The 23,395-nt window shown below is 38.9% G+C and overlaps 2 protein-coding genes and 1 long non-coding RNA gene across 4 annotated transcripts; 1 reads left to right on the top strand and 2 right to left on the bottom strand.

The window, feature by feature from the left end:
* Window positions 1–7,723: 7,723 nt before the first annotated feature.
* On the top strand, window positions 7,724–8,401 carry LOC139187602 (uncharacterized). Its single transcript, XR_011578808.1, has 2 exons — window positions 7,724–7,809; window positions 8,300–8,401. It is a non-coding gene; the product is annotated as an uncharacterized lncRNA (long non-coding RNA).
* On the bottom strand, window positions 8,378–17,632 carry LOC103409243 (probable LRR receptor-like serine/threonine-protein kinase At3g47570). Of its 2 annotated transcripts, XM_070818354.1 has the most exons (6): window positions 17,485–17,632; window positions 12,194–12,691; window positions 11,943–12,014; window positions 11,132–11,491; window positions 9,035–11,035; window positions 8,378–8,938 (listed from the first exon to the last, which is right to left on the bottom strand). In XM_070818354.1, the coding sequence occupies exons 1-6, from the start codon at window positions 17,630–17,632 to the stop codon at window positions 8,568–8,570; spliced, it is 3,450 nt and encodes a 1,149-aa protein (XP_070674455.1). In that variant the 3' UTR covers window positions 8,378–8,567. The 2 variants fall into 2 exon arrangements, with proteins under 2 accessions (XP_070674455.1, XP_070674454.1); XM_070818353.1 differs by lacking the exon at window positions 17,485–17,632 and having other exon boundaries at window positions 12,194–12,976.
* Window positions 17,633–17,661: 29 nt separating this feature from the next.
* LOC139194095 (uncharacterized) lies at window positions 17,662–19,252 on the bottom strand. Its single transcript, XM_070818367.1, has 3 exons — window positions 18,945–19,252; window positions 18,320–18,460; window positions 17,662–17,981 (listed from the first exon to the last, which is right to left on the bottom strand). The coding sequence occupies exons 1-3, from the start codon at window positions 19,114–19,116 to the stop codon at window positions 17,662–17,664; spliced, it is 633 nt and encodes a 210-aa protein (XP_070674468.1). The 5' UTR covers window positions 19,117–19,252.
* Between the last annotated feature and the right edge of the window lie 4,143 nt (window positions 19,253–23,395).

The raw sequence follows: 23,395 nt of genomic DNA, 5'->3' as shown, positions 1-23,395 counted from the left end.
CACACACATGCATAATACAATACATACATATACAATATATAATTAAATGACATACCTTGATGGCCTGTGGATCTACGACCTTGTTTCAAGAAGAAGAGTAGAAGGAAACAGTTCTAATGATGAGGCAGTACAAACTTCTGAGTGGGAACTAAAATTAGAAAAACATAAATTTCAAACCATTTATAAGTTCCAAATCACAAAAGCCCCAAATTTAAACAAATTAAAGCCACCCGGATGTACAACCCGAAGAACTCACCGGAAAGCCCTAGCTTTTCTGCCTAAAAAATTCCTTTAAATCAAACCGAAAAACTGAAGATGGTTACCTGAATTCAATAAAAATTAAAATATAATGAATTTAATCTTAACCATGGTTTTTTCAAGAATCAGAAAAACCTAAAAATATCCGAAACGATCCCAAATTTTGGAACTGCTTTAAAGTTTAAACCAACCTGCCATGAAATTGGGTCCACTGCGCTCGCCATTTCCCACTTCCTCTGATTGTTTCCGATAAAACAAAATTTTAAAAATTGTCAATTTTTAGATATTAATTGGAAAATAAAGCGCAGAATTGGTAAAGTCCGCACCTTCACACCTCGTTTCTGCGGTTGAATGAGTTATCTCAGCCGAACATACAGAGTGCGAATGGCGAGCTGTCAAGGAGTTCGAGGCTAGCGAGACTAAGAATGGCCAGAGAGAGAATCGGTGAGGGATCTGAGGGAAATTACAGAGTGAGAAAAGGGAGGGATGGGGGATCGATGTTTACAAAGAGAGTGGGAAGAGAAAAAGAGGGAATGAAAGAGGGGAATCGAACTGACGGAAAAGTATGGACCAAGATTGTCTGCCCTCCTAGTTTCCATCCCCTTCCTTACCCTTCCAATTTATCAACCATTCATTCCATACCAAGTTAATTTAAGGCTCCAGATTTCGCCATGTCACCAACACTCAAGTTTCTCTAATGCCCAATTTTTCTGTCTTTCCCGCTGCCTTTCCCTCCCACTCCAATTTTCCTGCCGTAAAATGGACCAAGATTGTGAAGATGTTGGTGATGGTGAAGATGTTGTGTGCACAGTTTTGCACCTTATGGTGCTTTTATGGAACCATATGTGAGGAGGAGAGAGAGAGCATTGAATTTTGGCAAGAGCAGCGAAGACTTTCCAATTGCTGTGTTGTGTTCTGAAAGAAGGAGAAAGCACAGAGGAGAACGCAGAGCAATTGATGCAATAAGAAAAGCAGAAGCACTTCTTACTCAGAGACTGCAGAGTAATAAGGGAAATGGAAACATGCGAAAGACCAACGTGACAAGCCCATCTGCTTCTTCCTAAATCCCACTCTTTTGCAGCACCAAAGTATGCAGATTCAAAATAAAACGCCTGGACTGAAGCACCAGAAACTGCAGATTCAAAATTTTACAAAAAATTTTACGGCAGGAAAATTGGAGTGGGAAGGAAAGGCAGCGGGAAAGGCAGAAAAATTGGGCATTAAAGAAACTTGAGTGTTGTTGGTCCCGCGGCGAAATCTGGAGCCTTAAATTAACTTGGTATAGAATGGATGATTGATAAAGTGAGAGGGCATAGAAGAGGATGGAAATTAGGAGGGCAGACAATCTTGGTTCCTAATTGAAATGACCGATGAAAACTTTTGAATATTCTAGTGATCAATGTTTGCAAGGTGAATCCATCCATATAAACAGGAGGCGCTTACTCAAAAGCAACATAGAGATGCTGATCAAACACATCAGATATCTGATCTGCACCAAGTTGTCTGAAAAGAAAAAAAAACAGTAAAATCCTATTACACCAAATTCATATGAACATTTCCTAGTAAATTCACACATAATTAATTTTAAAATAAACAAAGAACATATTTCTTCTACAAAGTAATGTCACTCCTATTCCTAATGTAGTTTACAAAGACAATTAAACAAATGGTTTTTATCACAAATGGTCCTTAAAATTGACTTATCTCATCAATTAGGTCATTTAATTTGAAAACCAATCAATGTCGTTCCTAAAATTGTCGACCACAAATCAATTTGATCATTGCCGTTTAATTTTGTTATGTTTTCCGTTTGTTTGCTGATGTACCACACTTGTGGCCAATGCAACCAATGATAGAAGGCGTGTGGCATCAGCGCACGGGCTACGTTGCTGCATGGTTGAGGGAAGGATTTGCAGAGGGAGAATGGGTGGATGGTCGAGCCAACAGATCAACGGACGGAATCAGAGAAAAGGGTTGTGGATGGTGGTTGGGATTTGGAAGAATAAGTGGTTGTTTGCTAGCGATCTAGCAGAAGTTGTGGTTAACAGGTTGGCTTAGAGTTGGATGAGAACTTGGGTGGACGATGATGCTGCCTGCTTCTTCCTTCTTTGTAATTCTTTTTCTTTTTTAGTTTTAGATATTCAAAATTTTTATGGGTTTTTAAATTCATTTTATTTTATGGTTTTATATGATTTTTCCACATGGCACTACTTAATTGGACATGTGGGCTCTACTTGTACGCCCTGTCAGCAAATCAACAAAAAACTTGACGAAATTAAACGGCAAGGACCAAATTGATTTGCGGTAATCAATTTCAAGGACAACATTAATTGATTTTCAAATTAAGAGATCAACATGATGAGTTAGGTAAATTTCAAGGACTATTTGTGATAAAAATCCTTAAACGAATTCAACAAATTGAATGAAACAATAAAGAATAACAAATAAGAAATTAAATATTTCCATGTGATCTGAAATAAGTGAAGAACCTCACATGATATCCTATCTGATCTCTCTTCTTTTTTCTTGAAATGCTTAGAGGCAGCTTTCACCACCTTATTCCACACATAAGCATCAATTACACAAACTTCATATGTCAAAATGTGACCCATCCCTCTCAAATTTCCTCAATCCTAATCTTTTAGCAGAAAATCTCAAGCTATCAATCCAACATTAAAAAAACGAAAAACAAAGTAAAAATCTAACAACACAAATTATAAAAATAAAAAAATTAAAAAAAAGGCAGTACCTATGGGGTTACAGTTAAACTTCTCATGAGTCTTCGGAGAGATATCACATGCCAAATTTGTCACCAATTGATAAGTATGATGTGATTTGGATTTTTTAACATATCAAACCCACATCATTCATTTTTTGCTGATAGCGTAGGTAGGGGAGGAGGAATGGGGACTGCGATGTAAGAGACATTCAAGGCCACGACTTGAAGGTGGCGTACCAAACCAGTTGCAACTTGCAAGTGATAACGATGGTGTAATTTGGATTTTTTAACATATCAAACACACATCATTCATTTTTGCTGATAGCGTAGGTAGGGGAGGAGGAATGGTGACTGCGATGTAAGAGACATTCAAGGCCACGACTTGAAGGTGGCGTACCAACCCAGTTGCAACTTGCAAGTGATAAGGATGTTTTGGTCTGTGGTGGTGATATTTGGTAATTGGCGCTGCTAGCCGACGAGTTCTGTCCATTTTGTGGGCACAGCTGGAGATGCCCAAATGCGGAATTTTAGTCTTCAGTTCACAATCAAAACAAACACCACCATAAATTTCAAGATTGATATTTAATGATGACATACATTTTGAGTCAAATGCAAATGCATATGCAAATGCGACCGAACACATGACAGTTAGATTCTTCCGGATGAAATGTTTTCAACGACGTTTACATATAATCAAGCTCTAGTTGAACACTCTTCGGATTCGAAAATCATCTAAACTTGGCTAATCAGTTTTTCTTAACAGAACAAAGCAAAGACGATATGCAAACGGCCCAAGAATTACGGTCTTATGCTTCTAAATTATTAATCACGATCGCAAGTACATTCATTGCAGCAATAACGAAGAAGGGAAGTTACAACCAGAGGTTGAAAACTAGTTCTGATATGTACATACACTATCATATCATGCAGACTTGCCATTGGAGACGCTCTGAATATGCAAAGGCTTCTTATATGAGTGCAACAAGAGAGAACATTCCACGCTTAGAGATGAAGCAGGCATGCACCTGCAAGCCACGGTGGTAATCGAATCCCAGTGAAAGGGAACAAAACTCCAGCCACCACCTGCATGCTGAGGATATTGTAGCCCAGGGCCCAGACATAATTCAATAGAATTCGAGACATGGTCTTTCTAGAGAGATCAATGGCTGTAACTACATCTTCCAAGTTGCTCTTTATCAGAACTATAAGCAGCTTCTATAGTTACATCAGTGCCAGCACCAATTGCCATGCCAACATCTCTGCAACCATAGGCGGAGAGTCATTAATTCCATCTCCCATCATTGCCACCCCCATTCCTTTCATCTGCATCCAAATCCACTTTAACAAGTCAGAAAACACTATGTAAGATAGATAACTCACATATCAAGTCAGAAACGAACTTAATAGAGAAAAATGAGTTTGAAGATATCTATACAAGACATTATTTTACCCTAGAAGCCATTTGAAATATAATTTAGTAATCCTCAATCTGCGTTCAAAACCAGAATAAAATAACTTGTGGATCTGGGTAATTGTAATCCACTCACACCACCCCTGTAACTATTATATAATCATACCTGTAATTCTTTGATTCTATCAGTTTTTCCTAGTGGATCCATCTCAGCATACACCTTATCAATGCCAACCTCCATCGCACTGGCTGCTGCTGTAGCCCAGCAAAAGACCCAGCAATCTTTCCATCAATGGAAACCAACACACACATTCGAGCCAGATTATCATGTTCTGTAACATACTTGTCAACCTCAGGACCAACATGGACATTATTTTCCCACATGAGCCTCACCAATCACCATTTACCTACATATTTCTCAAATAGAGGCATGTTAGCAGGACTGAAAAAATAATTTTACAAAAGCATAATAACAAAGAGTTGTCTCATCTGTAACTTAACTGTACAAACGTAAACTTTTCATGTAAAAATTTGAAACATAAGCACCAACCTCTGTGACAATAGACACAGCACAGAACTCCTCCATTGAGTAATTGGAGAAGAGCACATATGACAACAATTGATAATTTGATATTACTAAACAACAAAAATAGAATTGCATCACTATACCATTTTTCTGTTTTATTGAAGTTTGGAATACAATTGATAATTTGATTTTACTAAACAACAAAAATAGAATTGCATACCATATATTAGTGTCGTACTACTTTAGATAGGCATGCTCTGTCCATTTACAACGGTGGGTGGTGGTAGTGCCTAGTGGTGGCTTCTGTTGTCTACAATTCTATCAGTCAATTGGTTTCTTCGATAAAATGTATGGCCTTATGCTTTGTTTATTGGGTATATTGACACGCCCCAACCCTGATATTCCCCGAATACAGGTTAGACACATGCTAGCTGACACCCGAGGGTGACGAAAGCCATTAATTGATACAAAAGCTAAGAATAAGAAATAAATAAGGGTTATGAATTTAAAATACAATGAATTAAAAATTTAGGAACACGTTCAGAGCATACAACTAACTAGAGTTCTAAAAGAATTAATATAAAATTTAATAAATAACGGATGTGGGTCCTACACCGAGAGGACTCGAATATGCCAAAGCGAAGACATTGACGTTGGGATCGTATGCCTCGATTCTAAATCCTAAAAGGGAGCACAAAACAAGGGTGAGTGGACCAAGTACATATGTGTGTGTGTGTGTATATATATATATACACATAATACAAAAACAGTTATGAACATACTAACCCCCAGGTTTATATATAATGAAAACTACTAGCATAATAAGTGATAGGTTTTTCTAAAACTCTAGCATGCCATAAAACATCTCAACAGGTATAACGTGGAAAAACATCATATAAATCATCGCGTGTATCGTCTCGTAGAACGTCCCGTAAGTGCGGTGTGCTGCTAGTAAGATCACTGAATAATAATACTCTTGGCCCAATGCCTGCACCTAAGTCTCTGTGCCCGTAGCCAGAGATAACTCCCTCCTGGCCCAATGCCTGTCTCTGTGTCCCTCAGCCTTTCGCTAGGGATTATTTCTCTCTGCCTAACTGCAACACCAGATCCTCGCCTTAGGCGGCATAGTGTCCACTAGGTACACACAAATAGTTATGCCTCTAAAAAATAACCACTTCATAGTATAAAGTCATCCATCGTCTATACTATAAAGAGGGGTTTATAAAACATGTTCTAGCATCCTATCGTCATCCATTAGATAGTCTACCAGTTCATGGTTTTTATAGAAAATACGATATATTAAAATATAGCTCAATATAGGCCAACAATTAATTCCTCACAAAAAACACGAGACAAAAATCAACATATTCAATTAACATGCTTAACATAAAATCAAAACATAAACTCGTAAGGCATGCTATTCATTTATGCAATTGAACTGTAAAATCATGTAATTTTAGAAGGGGTCCACTCACAGTACTTCGCCGTCGAAAAGTCACACAGCTAGCGAAGACAGAAACGCCACTAAAATTGCCCCTAGGCACATAAAGAGTCCAATAAATAAAACTATATAATAGCAATTGAATTTGGGAAAACGAACATTGGAAACAGATTCAAAATGTTGAATTACCCTAAGAAGGGTCCTAGATAAATTTCGTAAAATGCCAACAGAATATTCCCTGGCGGAATATTCCACGTAAAGGGTTTGGGTTTAGCTAATTAGGTGGGCTAGGTTTAGAGGAGAAGGCTTAGGGCCCTGGTTAAAAAGACCCGAAGGCCTTAAGCCTAAGGGTTTTGGGTTTGGATAGGTTAGGTACAAAATGGGTGGTTTGGGCTTAAGCCCAAATCCACACACTACACACACACACACACACAACACACAACACACACACACAATAACACACACACACACACACACACACACACACACACACATACTACACAAACACACACACACACATACTACACAAACACACACACACACACTCACGGCCCAAAGGACTCACAACCAAAAGGGTTGGGCTCGGTAGGGAAGGCCCAAAGGCCTTGCGTTTGGTGGGTCACCGAACCCAATGGGAGAGAAAGCCGAAAATTGGCCAGAAACTGCACAACCTTTAAACGGCCATAATTTTGTCAAAACTCAACGAAATCAAGTGAAACAAAACGAAAGTTGTAGTTCTCGAAGAGATGAAGAGAATGGTACCTAACACAATGTCTAAATCGCCGTGGTTTGGCCGGAAAATGCCTCGAAAACCTCGGATGTCGTCAGAAACTGGGTAAGATTCAAATGAGTATAATGTCTTCAATACTCAACGAAATTGAGTGAAACAAAAAGGAAAGTTGTAGTTCTCAGCGAGACAAAGAGATTGATACCTTGCACGCCGGCCAACTCTCCGTGGTTTGGCCGGAAATTGCCTCGAAAGTGACGGTCTGCGTCAGAGCTTGTGTACGGGGGTTCATGGTTCGACTTCCAAGATGCCAAGACTATGGTTAAGTTTGTAGCGACGAGATAAAGACGATGGTGATGCTTGTTGGTAAGAAAAGCCCTTGGAGGGGCTGAGATAGAGAGAGCCAAGAGAGTGTAAAGGAGAGTGAGGGAAAAGAGAGAAAGAGGAAGACTTTTCAGAAAATAAAAGAAAAAGGAAAGGGACCCGGGGGACAAAACAAGGGGGTGGGCCCCTTGGGCACACCATTTAAGATCCAAAAATCATTTTAAAAGCAAGATAATCTCAAACTTAGTGAAAAAACAATTTAAATTAGGGGCGGGGGTAACATATATATCATATTATACAATTCTAATGTAGTCTAACATGATTCGATTTGCACCATATATGGAGTGTTTCAAAGAAAAGGGTACATTTGATCGGGAGAAATACCAATGAAGGATTTGACAGGGTAAGTTCTTCCTTTCCTCAAGAACAAATGCAAATTTCAACTACCATTTATTTCTATTAGACATATATTGGATGTTGCAAATGTCTTATAACTAGAAACACATGGCTTCTGATAGTGTTAGTTAACCACTTCTTCTTTTGTCTATTCTGTATAGTGTGTTCACGCATCTGCTTTTCTCTTGCACGTTGGTTTATAGCACATACATACTAACTATTACCATTCCCAGGCCGAAGTTGTAAGATCATTTACATATTTCAGAATGAATGATAAGATCTTTAGGGCTGAAAATTGGAGTAATTGTGTTCCTTTTGTTAAAAAGATGAGCACAAATTGGTGAAGCGGCCAAAAAACCCAACTTAAATATTAAATTTATTGATCTAGAATAGCAGCCTCACTGCCCCTATAATTTTTTGTCAAGGTCATGTGTAGAAGTTTAGAAGTTTGTCACTTCCTGATATACTGACTGAAATAACTTTGTGTTCCATAACAGGCGTTCTTGACCTGGAAGTGTAAATTTTTGAAACGGATTTGGTTGGCCGTAGAAACTAAATGCTTTACTATCAAAATATGAGAAGAATAATTGGAATTGCAATCTTGGTACTACTGGTCACATTGCCTAGTTAAATACAGGTGCAACATTTCAATTTAAGGAATATCCACATACTGTCATATCCGTCACCATACGAAAATAATGTAATCTTTGCAGATTGAAAACAACAATAAGAAAATGGATCCGAAAATATAGAGAACAAAATGAACTAAGAGTTCACTCCTTCACAGTCTTTCATATACTTAGTCTTGATTTTGGTGAGTGTGATTGCAGCAGCTTTCATGTTAATCCTCTCTCCCGGCAATGCTGCAGTGCAAGCTAAAGCTAATCTCATAACGGATGATAAGCAATCCCTCCTGCTCATGAAATCACCATCTTCCTCCGTCCCAAGTATATCGACATCCACAACTTCATCTATAGCAGCATCTCGAAATAATGAATCTGCAATCCATTGCTTTAAATTCATTTCCCCAACAAACATCTCATCTGTTGGCTTCCTTTTTGTGAACGTCTCCATGAGTACAATACCAAAGCTATACACATCCCCACTCGTCGAAATTCTTCCTTCGATCCCAAACTCTGCAAAATTTGTACGTTAATTCAGTTATATATGATAAAAAGGAAATTATAACTCCTAATAAGACCAACATATACAAAATTTAAAAAATACATCACCTGGAGCCATATATCCAACTGTTGCTAGGGTCATGGTTTCCGTCATTGAATCTCCACCGCCGATGAGTCTTGCAATGCCAAAATCAGCAACGTGTGCAACCATATCATCATCTAGTAGTATATTGCTTGGTTTCACATCACAATGAACGATAGGTATCGAGTAACCATGATGAAGATATTCTAGTGCCAATGCAACATCTTTCATTATGTCCAACCTCTGCAGGATATTCATGGAGCGATTTGGAGCATACAACCACTGTTTAAGGCTTCCATTTGGCATCAATTGCAGTACCAGGGCTTTGAAATCAAGTTCATCGCAATAAGTTATGATTTTAATAAGATTCCGATGACGGATATTGCTTAACATTTCACATTCCTTATCAAAACTCTTAAATGCCCCTTCTAGCTGTAAATTGAAAACCTTGACAGCGATATCTATCCCGTCTGACAGTGTTCCTCTATATACTGAGCTAAACCCCCCTGTGCCTAGTAAGTTACTCTCATGAAGTCCATTTGTCGACTTTACAAGTTCTAGGCGCGAAACTCTTCTCAAAAGAACTTGATGTAGCAAGGCAGTTTCTCTTACAACTTCAACATTCCTTTTCCTGCATAATATCAGAATCAATGCAGCAGACGCTAGGAGTATTACTGACATGACCCCTGAGATGATATATTTAGCTTTCCTCCAATTTGGCTCAACTTTTGTTCTATTTTTGCACAGGGGAACATGGAGTCGGGAAGCACCGCAGAGTGCACCGTTTGATACAAATGAATCAGCAGAGAAGTTTTTGAAAGGCCCGCCGGTTGGAATTTCTCCTTGGAGTTTGTTGAAGGACAAATTCAGATGCTTGAGATACAAGAGTGCTTCCAATGACTTTGGGATCACTCCAGATAGATTGTTGTTGGACAAATCCAAGAATTCTAGGCTTAGCAAGGTTTTAAACGAACTGGGAATAGGGCCTTGTAAATAATTGTTTGCCAAGGACAGATTAATCATATTCTGAAGACCACCAATGCTACCGGGAATGTTTCCGGAGAAATGGTTATTTGATAAATCCACATCCACCACATCTCTCAACTTTCCGATGTCTTCTGAGAGTGGTCCAACTAGAGAATTGGATGACAAGTTTAGGTACAATATATACTTGAGTTCCCACAAGGAAGATGGTACTTTAGAAGTTAACAAATTGGACTCTAACGATAAATATCTTAGAGCTACTGCCAAAGTACCCAAGCAGGAAGGAATAGAACCAGAGAGCCGATTACCACCCAAAAATAACATGGCTAGGTTGTTTAGTTGACAGAGTTCATATGGGATATGCCCTCCCAGTTCATTATTGTACAAATACAAACCTTGGAGATTTTGTAGCCTTTGTATTGAACCTGGAATTGCTCCACTCAACTGATTGTTTCCCAGGTTTAATGATATCAAGCTGCTCAAGTTGCCAATATCAACTGGAATGTTACACCTGATGTTGGAACTGCTTAAATCAACATATTGGAGTGACGCGGAGAGATTCCCGCGAGAAACTAGTATTGTGGTGTTTAGTGGATTATATCCCAAGTATAATCTTGTCAAATTTCTAAGATTAAACAAGCAAGAGAGAGTGCTTGCTGCTTGTGGTGTAGAAGCATCAATTGTCAAATGATTCAAGAACAAGTAAAGACTCTCGAGGTTTTTCAAGGAACATAGCGTGCTAGGAAGAAACCCGGTAAATGAGTTTTTGCTCATGGCTAGCGCCCTGAGCTTGGAAGCATTGGAGAGGTTAGGTAGAGGTCCTGACATGAGGTTATTTTCGGTTACAAAAAGGAATTCTAGGTTTGGAGCGTTAAGACCTATATTTGCTGGGAGGCTACCCGAGAGTTGATTAAAAGAAAGCGCTATTACTCTAATCATGGAGTTGTTGAAGAGTTTGGATGGGATGAAGCCATTGAGATTATTCATATACAATGACAAAGTCTCTAACTGCGGAAGATCACCAATCTCATCCGGTATTGTACCTGTCACAATTTCAGCACGTTTGCATTTAATTTTTAACTTCAGTTTAACTAAAAACTAAAAACGAAATGATTATCAAACAGTCATAAATTTACTACCTGTTAAATTATTGTCATTAAGATAAATCTTGTTTAAGTAGGTCAAATTGCCAAGACTTTTGGGTATGCTTCCATGGAAATTGTTACGGTCTAAATCCAATTCACGAAGCTCTTTGCATTGCCACAGTTTGGAGGGAATTAGACCGTCAAGTTGGTTTTCACCCAAATAAATTTGTCGAATACTTGGAAGATGCTCACATATATTGTCCGAAAGACTGCCACTCATGTTGTTTCCGTATAGAATCAAATAAGTCAAAGAAGATATGTTGAGGACGGGCACAAGAGCAGAGCCTTTTAGGGCATTGTACGACAGAGACAACTCCTCCAGCTGACCTAAATTGCCCATCTCATTTGGAAGTTCTATAAATCAATCCGTATATATTGTTAAAATCATATAAACATAAATAGGAGTAGCTTCTTACTAGGAATCCCGTTCTACTGTAGTAAAAGTGGAATAACATTATAAGGACCATGTACTCATTATATAGGTTCTCTTTTTGCTCAAGAATACGAGGGTCTTACACAGTAAATATACGATAGCATGCCCTATTTAGGGCAACCTCACAGCTAGGTGACCATAGCATGCCCTATTTAAAAATTAAAAATAAAATAAAATAGAAAATAAAAAAACATGCCTACTTTAGAAGAAACTGCTCATCATTGTCCCAATTTTTATAATTGATTTCTTTTTTTTTTAGAATTTTAAAAACTAATCACACTTCATAGTAAAAAAAAAAAAAACGAAATTATTCACACACAGTGTATGTGGGCATTAGTATACATGTAACAAAACCTAAGTCATACAGTATACCTTCGAACTTGTTGTAGTCAAGGTATATGCCCTTCACCATTGTTAAGTTGCCTATTTCTCTGGGTATGCTACCTGTTAAATATGTGCATGCATTCCAACAAAAAGGAAGGGAAAAAAAAACAAACGAGATGATTGTTATACATCTTATATATGGAGGTTAAAATGAAACAAAGATGTTAAAATGTAATGATGAAGCAAGCAATATTAATTTATATTCCTAGGTGTTTGGTAATGGTGTGCTACGTACGCACCTGATAGTTGGTTCCTTTTCAGATTAATTGTTTCGAGTGCAGATAAGTTGAAGATAGCAGCCGGTATGAAACCCAAGAAGCCATTACCGTACAATTTGAAGGTTTGAAGTTTAGCAAAGGACCCAAACCACGAAGGAATGGTTCCCATAAAGTTGTTGTTTCCAAAGTTAATCGCCTTCAACCGGCGCAAACGAGACAGTTCTTGGGGTAGGGGACCATGAAAACTATTATTCTGAATGCCCAACTCAATGAGAAATGAGAGGTTGCCCAAATGCGGAGGAATAACTCCGGCAAGACCCATGTACGAGAGATTTAAGGCCGTGACTCTCTGGTGGCGAGCATCGCAGGCAACACCAACCCAGTTACAAATGTTGGAATTGGAGGCAGAGGACCAGTTGGGGGTCAAGATGTTTTGAGGGTCACTAGTGATGTGAGCCTTGAGAGCAAGAAGCGCAGACTGATCTGTGCTGAAATTGGTATGAGATATTGCTAATGCGCCTGCAGTTAAGTAATTAGCCATAATCATCATATAGATATAACACAAGCAGTGTATCATCGACAACATTTTTGATAGTAGGAAACGACTTCTCTCCTTAACTGTAGTAGTTTTCGTCTTTCGGTTTAAATTCGATCGAAAACTAGAACTCATTACATTCATATAAATAGGGAAACAAGTTGGTGTTACCAAGACTTGTGAACGACTTAGACTTGCCGGGCTTCTATGTTAAGGTGAGGAGGCTTAGATTTTTTAACATATCAAATACACACCATTCATTTTTTGCTGATAGCATAGCTAGGTGAGGAGGAATGGTGACTGCGATGTAAGAGAGATTCAATGCCACGACTTGAAGGTGGCGTACCAACCCAGTTGCAACTTGCAAGTGAGCAATCAATGCTAAGGATGACATATCAAATACACACCATTCATTTTTTGTTGATAGCGTAGCTAGGTGAGGAGGAATGGTGACTGCAATGTAAGAGAGATTCAATGCCACGACTTGAAGGTGGCGTACCAACCCAGTTGCAAATTGCAAGTGAGCAATCAATGCTAAGGATGTTTTGGTCAGTGGTGGTGATATTTGGTAATTCGCTGATAGGTTAGCTAGGTGAGGAGGAATAGTCTAAGTCCGACATTTTTGTCCAAGTGAGTAGACTTAGACTAGTGGAACGAAGGCTTGTGATTTGGTATTTGGTACTGCCAGCCGACGAGTTCTGTCCATTTTGTGGGCACAGCTGGAGATGCCCAAATGTGGAATTTTAGTCTTCAGTTCACCATCAAAACAAACAACACCGTAAATTTCAAGATTGATATTTAATGATGACATACATTTTGATTCAAATGCAAATGCAAATGCGACCAAACACATGACAGTTACATTCTTCCGGATGAAATGTTTTCAACGACGTCTACATATAATCAAGCTCTAGTTGAACACTCTTCAGATTCGAAAATCATCTAAACTTGGCTAATTAGTTTTTCTGAACAGAACAAAGCAAAGATGATACGCAAACGGTCCAAGAATTATGGTCTTATGCTTCTAAATTATTAATCACGATCGCATGTACAAATTCATTGCAGCAATAACGAAGAAGGGAAGTAACAACCAGAGGTTGAAAACTAGTTCAGATAAGTACATACACTATCATGCAGACTTGCCATTGGAGACGCTCTGAATATGCAAAGGCTTTTTATATGACTGCAACAAGAGAGGACATACCACGCTTAGAGATGAAGCAGCCATGCACCTGCAAGCCACTGTGGTAATCGAATTCCAGTGAAAGGGAACAAAACTCCAGCCGCCACCGGCATGCTGAGGATATTGTAGCCCAGGGTCCAGACATAATTCAATCGAATTCGAGACATCAGTGGCTGTAACTACATCTTCCAAGTTGCTCTTCCTCATAACTATAAGCAGCTTCTATAACTACGTCGGAAGACTGCCACTAATGTTGTTTCCATATAGAGCCAAAGTAATCAAAGAAGATATGTTGAGGACAGGCACAAGCGAAGTGCCTTTTAGGGCATTGGACTGCACATACAACTCCTCCAAACCTAAACTGCCCATCTCGTTTGGAAGTTCTATAAATCAATCCGTATATATTGTTAAAATCATGTAAACATATATAGGAGTTGCTTTTTACTGGGAATCCCATTCTACCGTAGGAAAAGTGGGATAATATTTTAAGGACCATGTACTCACTATATGACACACCCCGTTCCCGATATTTCCTGAATACCAGGATAGACACGTACTAGCCGACACCCAAGGATGACGAAAGCCATTTATTGAGTGCAAATGTTGAAATAAGGGATGGATAGGACTTATAAATATAAAAGAATAAAGAATAAGCATCTAAGGAACGTGTTCACAGCATACAACTAACTAGAATACTAAAAGAAATAATATAAAATTGAATGAACAAAGGAGTAGGTCCTACACTGAGAGGACTCGAAGATGCCACTGTGGTAGTGCCTTGACGCTGAGATTGTATGCCTCAATTCTAAATCCTAAACGGGGTGCAAAACAAACATGAGTGGACCAAATTGATATATATATAGTAAAACAATTATCAACGTACTAACCCCCAGGTTTTATGAAAATACATATATAATGATAAACATAGGTTTTCCGAAACCTAGCATGCCATGCAATGTCTCAAATCATAACTTGTATATATAATAATCACTAGTGAATGTCCAATAACCCCCAAGCCCCATGCTGGCTCCCCGTCTCTGAGCAGACAGTCAGAGGAAAATACATTCAGGCCCCATGCCGGCTCCCCGTCCCTGTGCTAATAGCCAGAGGAAACACACTTCAGGCCCTATGCCAACACCGAACCGTCACCCGGGACGGACCAAAATCTATCCCTACGTCCCATAGCGGAAAGGACCACTAGGTAAGTACAAAACCATTGAACATATATATATTGAAAAGCAATTTCATAGTATAAAGTCATCCATCATCTATACTATAAAGAGGTATTCGAAGCATGTTCTAAATATCATATTGTCATCCATCAGATATTCAGAACACGGGTTATAGGAAAAATAGTAATAATTCAAAATAGCCGCAATAAGCATTTTATCTCACAAAACGTAATCATCAAATCATGTTTTTCATGTATGCATTTCTACTATTAAATCAAGGCCTTTGGGCCTTATCTAAAACCCTAAACCTTTCCGAATTAGGCCCTCGGGCCGTGTGGGTCTGGGCCCGAGCCCATAGATCTCTTAATTGTCACATCATGGCCAAGGTCCCCAGGCTCAACTTCGTCGTAGCACGATATTGTCAGCTTTGGGCCTCAACCATGCCCTCACGGTTTTGTTTTTGGGAACTCACACGAGAACTTCCCAATGGGTCACCCATCATGGGATTGCTCTCGCGCGATCTCGCTTAACTTCGGAATTCCGATAGAACCCAAAGCCAGTGAGCTCCCAAAAGGTCTCGTGCTAGGTAAGGATGGGAATATATATATATATATATATATATATATATATATATATATATATATATAAGGATCACTCCCCTGGACGATGTGGGATCTTACAATCCACCGCCCTTAGGGCCCCGACGTCCTCGTCGGCACACCACATCTAGGGTTAGGCTCTGATACCAAATTGTCACATCCCGGCCCGAGCCCCCACCACATCTCGGGCTCAACTCCACCATAGCACGATATTGTCCACTTTGAGCCTCGACCACGCCCTCATGATTTTGTTTCTGGGAACTCACACGAGAACTTCCTAGTGGGTCACCTATTATGGGATTGCTTTCGTACGAACTCGCTTAACTTCGGAGTTCCGATGGAACCCGAAGCTAGTAAGCTCCCAAAAAGCCTCATGCTAGGTAGGGATTGGTATATATATATATATAAGGATCACTCCCCTGGATGATGTGGGATCTTACAATCCACCCCCTTAGGGGCTCGACGTCCTCGTCGGCACACCACAGACAGGGTTAGGCTTTGATATCAAATTGTCACATCTCGGGCTCAACTCCGCTGTAGCACGATATTGTCCATTTTAGGCCTTGACCACGCCCTCATGGTTTTGTTTCTGGGAACTTACACGAGAACTTCCCAGTAGGTCACCTATCATAGGATTGCTATTGCGCGATCTTGCTTAACTTCGGAGTTCCGATGGAACCCGAAGCCAATGAGCTCCCAAAAGGCCTCATGTTAGGTAGGGATGAGAATATATATATATATATATATATAAGGATCACTCTCCTGGACGATGTGGATCTTACACTACATAGGTTCTCTTTTTGCTCCAGCATACGAGGGTCTTGCACAGTAAATATACAATCCCTATGATAGTCCTCTTATTGTATTTTGGCTAAAGTGGAACAAGATTCCTGCTAAGAAGTGGCTCGTATCTAAACTACTTAGTACCTCAACCAAAACTACATGAAATTACAATTTTAACCCCCACACCAAAGCTGCACAAAAATAAAAAACTATGGGTAATTTAGTAAGGCATGTGCTATACACACACCCCATTTTACTTCTCACACACCCCCTTGATAATTTATGTCCGTTGATCTTCTTCAATTCATTCGATACGACAGCCGAAAATTAAAAAGGTGTGTGAGAAGTAAAATAAGATGTATGGATATCACACCCCTTTAGTAATTACATGAACATAACTTTTGTTGTTATTTAGGGCAACCTCACAACTAGGTCACCATAGCATGCCATATTTAAAAATTAAAAATAAAATAAAATAGTAAATAAAAAACATTCCTACTTTAGAAGAAACTGCTCATCATTTTCCCAATTTTTATAAGGGGTGTGCTATATATACACCTCTTTTTACTTCTTACACATCTCTTGTTAATTTATATCTATTGATCTTCTTCATTTCATCTGATCCGATGGCCGAAAATTAGAAGGGTGTGTGGATATCACATCCCTTTTTATAATTGATTTATTTTTTTAGAATTTAAAAAACTAATCACACTTCATAGTAAAAAAAACAAAATGAAATGAAATTATTCACACCCAATGTGTGTGGGCATCTGCAAGTATACATGTAACAAAACCTAAGTCATACAGTATACCTTCGAACTTCTTGTCGTCAAGGTTTATGCAATTCACCATTGTTAAGTTGCCTATTTCTCTGGGTATGCTACCTATTAAATATTTGCATGCATTCCAACAAAAAAGAACGAAAAAAAAAACAAACGAGATGATTGTTATCATCTTATATATAGATGTTAAAATGTAATCATGAAGCAAGCAACATTAATTTATATTCCTAGCTGTTGGTAATGGTGGTACGTACGTACCTGATAGTTGGTTCCTTCTCAGATTAATTATTTTGAGTGCGGATAAGTTGAAGATGGCTGCGGGGTATGAAACCAGAGAAGCCATTACCGTACAATTTGATGGTTTGAAGTTTAGCAAAGGACCCAAACCACGAGGAATGGTTCCCATAAAGCTGTTGTTTCCAAAGTTAATCGCCTTCAACCGGCGCAAACGAGACAGTTCTTGCAGTAGGGGACCATGAAAGCTATTATTTTAAGGCCCAACTCAACGAGAAATGAGAGTTTGCCTAGATGAGGAAGAAAAACTCTGGCAAGACCCATGTGCCAGAGATTTAAGGCTGTGATTCTGTGGTGGCCAGCACCGCAGCTAATGCCAACCCAGTTGCAAATATCGGAATTGGAGGCAGACGACCAGTTGGCGGTCAAGATGTTTAGAGGGTCACTAGTGATGTGAGCCTTGAGAGCAAGAAGCGCAGACTGATTTGTGCTGAAATTGGTATGAGATATTGCTAATGCACCTGCAGTTAATCATCATATAGATATAACATAAGCAGTGTATCATTGACAACATTTTTGATAGTAGGAAACGACTTCTCTCTTTAATTGTAGTAGTTTTCGTCTTTCAGTTTAAATTCGATCGAAAACTAGAACTCATTACATTCACATAAATAGGGAAACAAGTTGGTGTTACCATGACTTGTGAACGACTTAGACTTGCCCGGCTTCTATGTCAAGGTGAGGAGACTTAGACTAGTCGAACGAAGACGTGTGATTTGGATTTTTTTACATATCAAACACACACCATTCATTTTTTGCCGATAGCTTGAAGGTGGCGTACGCCTTAAGCAACACCTACCAATTGCAACTTGGAAGTGAGCAACGAGTGGTAAGGATGTTTTGGTCTGTGGTGGTGATATTTGGTAATTGGTGCCGCTAGCCGACGAGTTCTGTCCATTTTGTGGGCACAGCTGGAGATGCCCAAATGTGGAATTTTCGTCTTCAGTTCCCCATCAAAACAAACAACACCATAAATGTCAAGATTGATATTTAATGATGACATACATTTTGATTCAAATGCAAATGCAAATGCGACCAAACACATGACAGTTACATTCTTCCGGATGAAATGTTTTCGACGATGTTTACATATAATCAAGCTCTAGTTGAACACTCTTCGGATTCGAAAATCATCTAAACTTGGCTAATCAGTTTTTCTGAACAGAACAAAGCAAAGATAATACGTAAACGGTCCAAGAATTACGGTCTTATGCTTCTAAATTATTAATCACGATCGCATGTACAAATTCATTGCAGCAATAACGAAGAAGGGAAGTAACAACCAGAGGTTGAAAACTAGTTCAGATATGTACATACACTATCATGCAGACTTGCCATTGGAGACTCTCTGAATATGCAAAGGCTTCTTATATGACCGCAACAAGAGAGAACATACCACGTTTAGAGATGAAGAAGTCATGCACCTGCAAGCCACGGTGGTAATCGAATTCCAGTGAAAGGGAACAAAACTTCAGCCGCCACCGGCATTCTGTGGACATTGTAGCCCAGGGCCCAGACATAATTCAATCGAATTCGAGACATGGTCTTTCTAGAGAGATCAATGGCTGTAACCACATCTTCCAAGTTGCTCTTCATCAGAACTATAAGCAGCTTCTATAGCTACGTCGGTGCCAGCACCAATTGCCATGCCAACATCTCCTGCAACCATAGCCGGAAAGTCATTAATTCCATCTCCCATCATTGCCACCGCCATTCCTTTCATCTGCATCCAAATCCACTTTAACAAGTTAGAAAACACTATGTAAGATAGATAACTCACATATCAAGTCAGAAACAAATTTAATATAGAAAAATGAGTTTGAAGATTTCTTTAAGACATTATTTTACCCTAGATAAGTCATTTGAAATATAATTTAGTAATCCTCAATCTGAGTTCAAAACCAGAACAAAATTACTTGTGGAGCTGGGTAATTGTAATCCACTCACACCACCCCTGTAACTATTATATAATCGTAACTGTAATTCTTTGATTCTATCAGCTTTTCCTAGTGGATCCGTCTCAGCATACACCTTATCAATGCCAACCTCCATCACACTGGCTGCTGCTGTAGCCCAGTTATCACCAGTAACCATGATGCTTGTAATGTTTATCGAGTGAAGATAAGAGATGACTCGTGCAGCCTCTGGCTTCACTGGATCAGTTACAGCAAAAGACCCAGCAATCTTTCCATCAATGGAAACCAACACACACGTTCGAGCCAGATTATCATGTTCTGAAACATAATTGTCAACCTCAGGACCAAGCTGGACATTATTTTCCTGCATGAGCCTCACCAATCACCATTTACCTACATATTTCTCAAATAGAGGCATGTTAGCATGACTGACAAAATAATTTTACAATAACTTAACTGTACAAACTTAAACTTTTCATGTACAAATTTGAAACATAAGCACCAACCTCTGTGACAATAGACACAGCACAGAGCACCTCCATTGAGTAATTGGATAAGAGCACAGCATTGGCTACTACGGATTTCCCAACTGCCAGAGTCCCTGTTTCATAAAAAACAACTGTTTTGTGGCAAGGATCAAACATGTCCATAAACGTCCAGACACCAACGAAGTGTCAAATACTAAGAAACGTATCAACCTTCATGAATTAGGTACCGTTTGTTCAGCTTTTAATTTTGGAAAGAACAAAAACCCCAAAAAGGACGAAACAATTATTAGCCTTGTTATAAAAAAAAAAGGAGTTGGGGTAGAGAGAACTCTCCTGCGATAAGAGCTGTCATCTACAAGAAATGGGGATTTAAAACTTAACGAGTACGGCTTGGTGACATGGACAAGGTGCATACAGCCATCAATCGTCCAGAGCCAAGGGTCATATGAGACAGATTTCAACTATGAAATAATAGTTGCATGATCAATCCCAATATATGCAGGAAGAACATCCTCCATACCCAATGACATAGATTGCATTTAGTTTTATGTCAAGAGCCTAAACGTTGATCGAACTGAGGCAGAGCGTTTTACTGGTCAGGAATGAAGTGCATAACTTGTTATCATACGGAACATTAACATAATGTATGGTGGTAGCATAGGGGATAATATGAAATGACCAGAACAATATGAGGAGAGCAACTTCAAAATGGAGGAAAGACGAGAAAAAAAAACTACACTTGCACCCTCAAGACATATAGAGAACGTATCTAATCAGAAATTGTTTTTTCCTAAACCACAACAAACGGGTTTTCGACATCCTTGGAAGGAAAAGTAGGAACAAGTATAATGAAGCAACTAAATACACCAGAAAAAACAACATGAAAATAAAATGCATGTGAAAACCAATCAAGAAAAATAAAAAGAATTGTATGTAAATTTAAGCTTTACCTGTAGATTGGCAGCAGCAAAAGCATACTGGATCCAACAGGAGCCACGTGTGAGAACTGGATGCCCAGCCTTTGACATCTTATCAAGTGAGTTTATGGATTGTAATTGTATGATCAGTAGTATCCTTATGGATTCCCAGATGAATCCTCAAAATTTTGTTCTCATCCGTTAGCTTATGCACATGGGACAAAAGCCGCTCAATTGTTTCACACTTCTCCTTGTTTCTCCTTATCAACTCAGCTCACTGCTGCATATTTCATCAATGAGTTCCGAGATCTTTTCATGCAACATTTTATCTTTTTCAACCACATTACCATCAGATTCTACACCATGATCAGTACTCTATTTTTTCATATATTCTTCAAAAGTACACAAACCAACCTTTTTTAGGGCAGACCAGCATTCGTTTGTTTTGATGGCTCTGAATTTTGTTTCCGTTTTCTCTTTTGTGGTGGTCTGCTCAAGATGAACATCGCATAAAAATAAAAAAATCAAAAATAAAAAACAGCAGAAGAGATAAAAAAAAAGATTATAATTCTAAAAAAAATTTAAATCGAAAGCTTAAGACTAATTCACAGGAAGCTCTGTCAGTTAATTTTTTTGGGCAAAAGAAAAATCTATTCATGCATTCTCATACAAAAAAAAAATTCTTTAAATACTGATTTCATGCAATCCAAGAGCTAAGTGCTTAAATAAAAAAAAAATTCTTTAACCCAGACGAATATCACTCTAAAATTAACCCAAATATATCATAGAGAATGTAGACATTCAGACAATCAATAATGAGACAGCCGGAATGTTCTTTATTCGTTTGTCCTCCATATTCTACCCTAATCTTCTAAGGATTTTACAACTTGCTCCTGTAACAGCTATATTAAAGCATAAATATTCATGAACACTCTGTTGAATTGTAATCTTGTCTTGGCCCAAGACAATAGATCTAGCCCATGTTGAAAAAGGCAACACAAGCATAATGGATGATTCATGCAAATGCTAGAGAATTCTAGCAAAGTTCAAGTTGGTGGAAGAGTCTAGAAGAATGGTAAGGATTCCACCAACATACAAGATTAGTGTAGATAATTCTAGCTTAGGAAGGTAGTGGAATTATCTAGATATCTCTAGCATGATGCTTCCATACTTCTCCAAGGTTCCATCCATGCCTATAAAAGGAGAAGTCATCCACACCATTTGAAACAACCAAGAGAGCAAGTAGTGAGAAGTGAAAAGAAGCAACAAAGCTTCTAAGAGTGTTTGAGTGTTTCCTCTGGTACTAAGTTTGTGAGTGAATAAAAATCTTGTGTAATACATTGAGTGTTCTTTCTTTCTCTTGCCTATCAATTCCGTTGCGTTACATTCTTCTTTGTGAGATAAACATCTCCAAAGTAGTGAAGTCTTTTTAAGCCCCAACAAAGTGGTACCAGAGCTATGGCTAGCAACGCTATGGTAGCCTTCCAAGTTCTAGTGCTCGACAACAATAACTTCGATAATTGGAGTATCAAAATGAAGGCCCCTTTAGGAGCACATGATGTATGGGAAGTTGTGGAGAAAGGCTACACTGAGCTAGACGATAACGCTACTCTATCTCAACCCTAGAAGGAGAGTTTGAAAGACTCAAGAAAGAGAGACAAGAAGGCTCTCTACCTCATTTACCAAGCGTTAGATGACAACGGCTTTGAGAATGTCTCGAGTGCAACCTCTGCCAAGCAAGCATGGGAGAAGCTTCAAACCTCTTACAAAAGAGCCGAACAAGTGAAAAAGGTTTGTCTTCAAGTATTAAGAGGTGAGTTCGAATCTCTACATATGAAAGGGTCTGAATCAATCTCTAATTATTTCTCAAGAGTCTTAGGCATTTCCAATCAATTAAAAAGAAACAGAGAAAAGTTAGAAGATGTTAGAATTATGGAGAAGATACTACACTCATTGGACCCTAAGTTCGAGCACATTGTTGTGACGATTGAAGAAACTAAAAACTTGGAAGAAATTAGTATAGAGCAATTAATGGGTTCGCTACAAGCATATGAAGAGAAACATAAGAAGAGGCAAGGGAATGATGAGCAGCTCCTTAAGACGGATGTCCAGCCAAAGAAGAAAGAAGAAAGCTTGGACAACGAGAGAAGCCAGTACGAAATAAGTTGTGGTCGAGGTCGCAGACGTGGACATGGACGTGGACATGGTTGGAACTTCAACAACCATAAGAACTACGAAAGAGGAGGAAGCTCAACAAAAGTTCGTGGAAGAGGGCATTCAAACTTGAGGTATGGAAAATCTCAAGTTCAATGCTACAATTGTCAAAAGTTTAGGCATTATGCTTGGGAATGTAGAGCTCAAAGCAACATGCTTGATGAGAATGTCAATTATGTGAAAGAAGAGAAAGAAGATAATGGCATTGTGCTACTAGCATGCAAGAACAATGATGGAGACCAAGACTATACATGGTACCTTGACACCAGTGCCAGCAACCACATGTGCGGAAGAAGAAGCATGTTCGTAGAGCTCAATGAATTGGTGAGTGGCAACGTTT

Source organism: Malus domestica, chromosome 03, assembly GCF_042453785.1.
Source record: "Malus domestica chromosome 03, GDT2T_hap1".
Lineage (NCBI taxonomy): Eukaryota > Viridiplantae > Streptophyta > Magnoliopsida > Rosales > Rosaceae > Malus > Malus domestica.
This window is presented reverse-complemented; position numbering and strand designations above follow the sequence as displayed.

What these genes read in the sequence shown, in the direction of transcription:
- LOC103409243 (XM_070818353.1), bottom strand. Translation starts at nt 12,851, where the DNA reads ATGAATGTAATGAGTTCTAGTTTTCGATCGAATTTAAACCGAAAGACG. An exon ending in TGACTACAACAAGTTCGAAG is followed by an intron (nt 11,492 to 11,942) that starts GTATACTGTATG and finishes ATTGATTTATAG; the next exon opens with AACTTCCAAATGAGATGGGC. An exon ending in AGTTGGATATATGGCTCCAG is followed by an intron (nt 8,939 to 9,034) that starts GTGATGTATTTT and finishes CAAATTTTGCAG; the next exon opens with AGTTTGGGATCGAAGGAAGA.
- LOC139194095 (XM_070818367.1), bottom strand. Translation starts at nt 19,116, where the DNA reads ATGAAGAGCAACTTGGAAGATGTGGTTACAGCCATTGATCTCTCTAGA. An exon ending in ATTACCACCGTGGCTTGCAG is followed by an intron (nt 18,461 to 18,944) that starts GTGCATGACTTC and finishes GGGGAACTGAAG; the next exon opens with ACGAAAATTCCACATTTGGG. An exon ending in TCACTTCCAAGTTGCAATTG is followed by an intron (nt 17,982 to 18,319) that starts GTAGGTGTTGCT and finishes GATTAACTGCAG; the next exon opens with GTGCATTAGCAATATCTCAT.